At 34.0% G+C, this 7,766-nt stretch overlaps 1 protein-coding gene and 1 pseudogene across 2 annotated transcripts; one reads left to right on the top strand and one right to left on the bottom strand.

Moving 5' to 3' along the window:
• The first annotated feature begins 377 nt into the window (after nt 1–377).
• LOC107029743 (geraniol 8-hydroxylase-like) lies at nt 378–2,797 on the top strand. 2 transcript variants are annotated; one of them, XM_015231190.2, is made up of 3 exons: nt 378–832; nt 1,246–1,712; nt 1,810–2,797. In XM_015231190.2, the coding sequence occupies exons 1-3, from the start codon at nt 424–426 to the stop codon at nt 2,413–2,415; spliced, it is 1,482 nt and encodes a 493-aa protein (XP_015086676.1). In that variant the 5' UTR covers nt 378–423; the 3' UTR covers nt 2,416–2,797. The 2 variants fall into 2 exon arrangements, with proteins under 2 accessions (XP_015086676.1, XP_015086677.1); XM_015231191.2 differs by having other exon boundaries at nt 379–832; nt 1,246–1,709.
• Nucleotides 2,798–5,604: 2,807 nt separating this feature from the next.
• LOC107031225 lies at nt 5,605–7,424 on the bottom strand (annotated as a pseudogene).
• Between the last annotated feature and the right edge of the window lie 342 nt (nt 7,425–7,766).

Raw genomic sequence — 7,766 nt, 5'->3', positions numbered from 1 at the left:
ATGCCTACAATTTTCAAAAAAAAAAAATTGTTACAAAATAGGTACGTATTAAATAGTGATATCCAAACAAGATACCTCATAATTAGAAATTGGGTATTCTTGTGTGAACATCAGCCTAGTAACGTTTTCGGCTGAAGTTAGTTGCATGTCTAAAATGTTCAAAAACTAAAAAAATTAGGTACAAATTAGATAGTGATATTGATGCATCATAAAAGAGTTACACACTTTTAGTACTTGGACCTTTAACACAACTTTCCATATTTAGTAGGGAAGTTAGAGCATTGAGAACGACCTTTTCCTAATACGATAGGAACGGGAAAGCGGGGTATTGCTTCCAAGACCTAACAAAGAATCCTATTAAAACCAATAAATATATTAATTTCATAGCTAGCTAGTTCATAAGTCAAGAAAATATAGAGCAAAATGGACTACATGAACATTTTGGTAGGACTATTATTTGCTTATTTTTTGGTGTATGGAGTTGTTATTTTTACACTTAGAAGAAGCAAAAGAGTTGCACCAGGTCCCTTTCCTTTGCCTATCATTGGAAATCTTCATTTGCTTGGTGACAAACCTCACATATCACTTACTCAACTCGCGATAAAATATGGTCCAATTATGAATCTAAAATTGGGGCAAATAAATACAGTAGTCATTTCCTCATCAGTCTTGGCTAAACAAGTCATGCAAAAGCAAGATTTGAGCTTTTCCAGCAGATCTGTTCCTGATGCACTCTATGCTTGCAATCAGTCTGATTTCTCTATTGTTTGGTTACCTGTCAACTCTCAATGGAGAACATTTCGAAAGATTATGAACTCTCACATCTTCTCAGGTAAATAAATACTTTAAATTGTGATTTATATTACTTTTCACAAAGTTTTTTTTTTTTTTAAAAAAAAGAGTACTAACAAGTAGATTAATTTTTGGAGAAAATGCACAAGTATCCCCTAGACAATGATCGAAATCTCAGAAACACACCTTAACTAAACTAAGGTCCTATTATCCTTGAACCCATTTTTTTGTAATTTTGTTCACCTTTTTTGCTTATGTGGCATCCAAATATTTCCCACGCGCCTCAACTGTGTGGAGTCATGGAGTGTGCCATGTAAGACAAAAGGTGTTCAAAATTACAAAAACAAATGTTTAAGAGGTTAATAGGACTTTAGTATAGTTATGAGTATCTTTGAAATTTCAATCATAGTCTAGGTTATTTGTGCCTTATTCCGTAATTTTATGTGATCTCAGGTCACAATCTTGATGTTAGTAAGCATCTAAGATCTGAAAAGGTCCAGCAGCTGATTGACTACTGTCATAAGAATGGGCAAAATTGTGAAGCAGTAAATATTGGAAGAGCAGCATTTAGAACTACCTTAAATCTGTTGTCCAACACCATTTTCTCAAAAGATTTAACTGATCCATTCTCTGATTCTGCTAAGGAATTTAAGGATTTGGTGTGGAACATCATGGTTGAGGCTGGTGAACCCAATTTAGTAGACTATTTCCCCTTTCTCAGGAAAATTGATCCACAAGGTAGAAGGCGACGCATGACAAATCATTTTACTAAGGTTCTTCAACTTATGAGTGGTTTAATTGATGAGCGATTAAACGAAAGAAAGATGAGAAACCATATAAATGGTGATGTTTTAGATTCACTTCTCAACATTTGCCCTCAAGAAATCGACAGGAATCATATCGAGCATCTCTTCTTGGTGGTTTATTTTTTATCCCTCTCCTCAATTAATTGAAGTAACATATGTTTTGGAATCTTTTGCTTGTCATCATAGGTTCTTACACTAGTAAGTTCCACAGGATATGTTTGTAGCAGGGAGCGATACGACATCAAATACATTGGAGTGGGCAATGGCTGAACTACTCAAGAATCCACATACTTTGGAGAAAGCACAAGAAGAACTTGCACAAGTGATTGGTAGAGGCAAACTAATAGATGAAGATGATGTTGCAAAATTATCTTACTTGAGGTGTGTCGTGAAAGAAACCTTTCGAATACACCCACCAGTTCCATTTTTAATTCCACGCAAAACAGTGGAAGATGTTGAGTTTTGTGGCTACATTATTCCAAAAGACTCGCAAATTCTTGTGAACATATGGGCAATAGGGAATGACTATAGTCTATGGGAAGACCCTTTGGACTTTAAGCCGGAGAGGTTTTGGGAGTCAGATATAGATGTTAGAGGTCGGGATTTTGAGCTAATTCCATTTGACGCTGGTCGAAGAATATGCCCTGGATTGCCTTTGGCTATCAAGATGGTTCCAGTAACACTAGGTTCAATTCTAAATACTTTTAATTGGAAGCTCCATGGTGGAATTGAACCTAAAGATTTGGACATGGAGGAAAAATTTGGTATTACACTGGCAAAAGCTCAACCTCTGTTAGCTATCCCTGTTCCACTATAGAGGTTAGGACAAACTTAAGATTTTAAGTTAGCAAATTAAGATTACAATAGTATCAGTGTTTCTTTGTAATCTAGGTAGCTATGCCCATGCCAGACATGGATTCAATGTTTATGAACAAATAACAATATCATGTATGTCATAAACAAAAGGTATTTATGTACCATCACAATTTTATCATTATACAAAGCTAAGAGCTTAAAGACACAATGTGTTATCACTCCTTAGTCCCAAGAGTTTGAAGACTCAATAAACAAATAAACGCACGTCCTACACATGATAATTTATGTCCTACATGTATTATGTTACATAAAATTCATATGTCTACTTGTCTACCGCCAAAGTTGGAGGGCATAAATATGAAATGATGTCAAGTTAAAGTGTACATTATGCATTATGTCTTATTTCTTATTTCTTTGTGGCAGTTATTTGCATTTTCTCATTTTGGTAATTTTTTTTTGTAGTAGTTTGTACTTTCTAATAGATAAAATATATAATTACCCCTATTAAATTTATATCATTTTTTAAAGTAGACACCTTAAGTTTGTGGGAGTCCTATTACCCCACATAACTATTCTTAACCATGATAAATACACCTTTTTAACCATTGTTTAGAGCATGTGGAATCTAAGTTTGAGAGGCCCATGAATGAGGCAAAATTAACCCCTAAACCAGTGCTCTAGTGCCACGTGGCATCACCAATTTAAAAAAAAATCTTTATTAAATAAGTCATTTTCCATCTTCTACAAACCTCCATTGATGGCCATTGAACAGCTCTTCATGTGTAGCCAAATAAAAAATTCTCTTATGTCCAAAGTCCAGCAACCAATCTCTACTTTTTATGTCTTCCATCAACTTAGACGTCATTCAAACTTTACCCTGCTTGCAAAGCAGAATTATATGTTGATTCAACTGAAAAATAACCACGCCGAATCATCTCGTTCATCAACTCAAATGCTTCTTTTTTTACATCCCTTATTGCAATATCCACTAAATAAGTTTGCATAAACAATATCACTTGGCATAAGACTTTCTTTTTTTACATCCTTATTGCAATATCCACTAAGTTAGTTTGCATAAACAAGATCACTTGGCATAAGACTCTCCCCAACCATCTGATCAGCTCTTATCCACAGCCCGTGGAAACAAACTTTTAAATGCAAGTGATCTTTTCAAATAATTTTCCTTGTAAAACCTATATATAACACAACTATACGGACTAATATGAAATGCCGAAACCCCTTTATCATTTTTCATTACTTACAAGATCTTCAATTCATTTTACACTATTTCACCTGAACACTAATACACTCTTACGCCTGAACACAATATTTGGATAAGAGTATCATACGTGACCAAATTCCAATCTATACCAACCCTTTTCATTTCATTGAACATTTCAAGTATCACATCCAACATCTTGGAGTCACAAAGACTAGACATCAAGCCATTCATGTATATGCATTTAGCATGAACTTTTTCAACCAGCCGCCCAAGCTAATTAATGGCCTAAAGCTAAAAATAAATTAGAGCCTAACGTTTTCTATTTTTTTAGTTCTGTGGTTCAAAGTTATTTCTTTATTTTTAATAAAAAATATATTTTTTCAATGATATATATATATATATATATAGGTCTTAAACATATCACGTGGAAGTTAAATTTAAGATTGATCAAAAAAGAATCATTCTATAATGTTTCGAAACACACTAGAAAAAGACAAATAAATTAAAAAATATCGTATATTTTTTAAAGGCTTGTAATAATTCTATTATGGGTAACTTTCGCATATAGCCACTCAAAAATAGCTTAACTATGCTTCATAGTTATAGTTTGTTAATTATGATTCGTAGCTACATGTTATACGGAGGTGAGTGGCAAGCGAGATTTGGAGAGGAGAAGAGTGGTGAGCGAGAATGGGAGAGGAAGGAGAGAGGCGAGTAAGAGAGGGCCATTGTTTATATAATTCACATCTCGTTTGTATAATTCGTGTGTTTTTGTATAATTGAGAAGTACAAAGTCTAGAATTATACAAATATGATAAAACTCATAATAACAAATTGATACAAAAATAAACATATGAACTTTAAACAGTTATTCAAATTATATTATACTAATTACATTATATAAATTATATTATATAAGATTCGAAAACTACACGTTCATACAAATTTTAAAAAGTAATACAAAAAAAGATTGGATGTATGTGGTGATAAAACTGAAAACCAAAGAAAATCATCGTCATATATGAATATGAATCATCGTGTACAAATACAAATCAAATGAAGAATTGTTAGTTGCGAATTATGCAAATGTGGTAAAATATACAAATGTGACTAATTATACAAACTCGAAGTCAGCCCACGTAATTAATGGTTAATATATTATATAATTTGAGTCTTTCAACAATATTTAAACAAAAGATTTTAAAGAAGCATCTTCTATTTAGACATTGAGTTGTAAATAGCCCAGGGGCTATGCAACAAAGGTTTATCTCGGACACTAATCACCCCTATATGTTTGATACCTTCTCCAACAATGAAGCTAATAATCTCAACCCTGTTGGTCATCCCATCAATTATTGTCGATTAAAGAGAGTAAATTCAGTTAATCCTCTTGTGCCATCAACTAAGAATAAGTTCATCTATGTTGTTGAAAAGCATAACTCCCAGTGTCAACTATCAACACTGCTTACATAGAACTAAATGGAAGTTAATATCTTTTAGGCTTCTAAGGCCCATTAAGAGCTCCATGGAACACCCACGCAGCAGGGAGAAGATTTCTTTGAAACCAACATATTAAATAAATGTGATTGAAACATTTCTCAAAACCTTCGGCATGTAAATAGCCGGCCAAGTTATTTAATTTGTCAAGATTATTTCTCTGGATTTTTAGCTGCAACTACCAGATTGTAATGAATCTATCTATATACATGTAAGAATAAAATTGAGTCGTACTACGTGGTTACTATTTAAGTTGTACTCTCCAAAGAAAGAGTCATCTAAAATTAATGGAAAATCTTACACTACAATCTATGGAAAATCGTACACTACAAAATCTTGAAGATTTAACTGCATCTGGTTTAACCAATTTTGCCTCAGAAAATATCAAAGCTTTGTAAAGGTCACAGAAGATGTCAGACAACTCATACCTAGTGACTAATCGTGGCATGTAGTTGGCTAGTTAAACGGCAAATCTTGTTATTGTCTTCAATCCAACTTGTTTGTTGACAAAGGCACAAAAGTAATGTATTCCATGAATGGTAATCAGAAAATGTACCCTTTTCTACCACCATTTGTAGAAATAAGATAAATGCTATATGATATTAATGAAAGGACTATAACTTCCAGAGTCCAACAAGCAATCACCGTCTTTTATTTCCTCTATCAAATTAGACGTCTTTCCAACTTTAGCCCGCTTGCAAACCAGAACTATCAAAGCATTTAATGTTGATGCAACTGGAAGATAACCAAATCCAATCATCTCGTTCATCCGCTCAAATGCTTCTTTTATATATCCTTCGTAATATCCATTAACTAAGTAACACCCTTCCATCTGATCGTAGATCCTTCTTGCTTCACCAATGTTGCCATTATCACAAGACCAAGTATTCTCACGCTCCTATCCACAGCTCGTGGAAACAAATTTTCCATCTTCCTCAGAAATGCAAGTGCTTCTTCCAAACGGTTTTCGTTGTAAAACCCATATATAACATCATTATACTGACTAATATGAAAAGCCGAAACCCATTTATCATCCTTCATTACTTCCAAGATCTTCAATCCATTTTCCACTCTCCCACCCCAACTCAATCCATGGATAAGAGTATCGTACGTGACAAAATTCCAATTTATCTCAACCCTCTTCATTTCATTGAACATTTCAAGTGCCGAATCCAAATCTTGGAGTCACAAAGACTAGATATCAAGCCATTATATGTATCTGCATTTGGCATGCACCCTTTCAACTCCATCTCCTTCAAAAGACGACAACCAACTTTCACTTTCCCTAATCTACAAAACCCATTAATCAACGTGTTATAAGTCACAACATCAACAATGCCTCCTCTTTCCTCAACTTTTTCAAGTACTTCCAGTGCCTCTGAAACACGTCCGTTGTTACAAAGAAGTTCCACTACTTTAGTCACTGCAATAACATCAGGAATATACCCTTTCCTAAAGCTCTTTTCCAACATCACCAAAGCCTGTACTAAGTTCCCCTCTCCACAATATGCAGATATCAAAATGTTAAAAGTCACATCACTTGGTTCAACCAATTCTCTCATCAAACTCCTTGCTCTCCCTACCTTCCCATTCTTGCAAAATGCATGTATAAGTGTATTATAAATCACAATATTCAGCATAATGCCATGAGTTTTCATTACTTGAAGAATCTTAAACCCATCATCAACCCTATTAGTCGAGCAAAGTCCTTTCATCAAAATACCACAAGTATAATCATCACCCTGAATTCCATTTCCCATTATTTTGATCCTATAAAATTCTCTAGCAATGTCGTTATCTTCGTTCACAAGAACATCAAGAATCGAATCGTATTGCTTCAGGATCGGTTTCTTTTCAAACTTGGACACAACTTTAATTATTCCAGCATGACCAAGACCACGTACAAGGGTAACTAAGAGATCCTCATCTGGGGTTGAGCTAGGCATTTCATCGAATATGTGGTGGACATAATCTAAACGCCGAAAAAATGCAGAGCTTGTTGAATAAATTTCAAATTATGAGTGAAATTTCGAATGTTGGAGGCCCATTTGGGATAGGACTGGTTAATAGTGGCTGTGATTGAGTAGTGAGAAAAATTGGGTTACTGCAACAGAGAGAGGGTTTAAAAGATTTGATCATGTTGCTGACTATTCAAATTTCAGCCCACTACTCTCAGTAGTCACTTTCGCATGGTTGTTGCATTGCTTCAGGTGTTGAATTAGTAATAAATGCTCCTGACTATGGGTGACAATTGGGCAGGGTGGGACGGGGCACGGCAAGGCGAGTTTAAGGGTGTGTTTTGTACGAAAGAAAATGTTTTTTATGAAAAATATTGACCTAAAAATGTTTTTTTTCGAAAACTAGTAGATATTTGATTTATTTTTTCATGTTTGATTGGTGAGTAAAAAATATTTTAGTGTTTGGTGTTTCAATGAAAATATTTTTGAGAAATATCTTTATTTTTTACTAGCGTAGAAAATAATTTTTGAAGTTGAATTTTTTTTAAAAAAAACAAGCTTCAATTTTTTTTCGTGGTGGGAGTTTGAAGGTAGGGGTGAAAAATTAAAATTTGAAATTGATTTTTTTAAAAAAACAATATTAATTTTTTTTTGAGAGGGGGGGGGAGGGGGAGC

The sequence above is a fragment of the Solanum pennellii genome, chromosome 9 (genome assembly GCF_001406875.1).
Source record: "Solanum pennellii chromosome 9, SPENNV200".
NCBI classification, from domain to species: Eukaryota; Viridiplantae; Streptophyta; class Magnoliopsida; order Solanales; family Solanaceae; genus Solanum; species Solanum pennellii.
The sequence above is the reverse complement of the archived record's forward strand: the minus strand, read 5'-3'. Positions and strand labels throughout refer to the sequence as shown.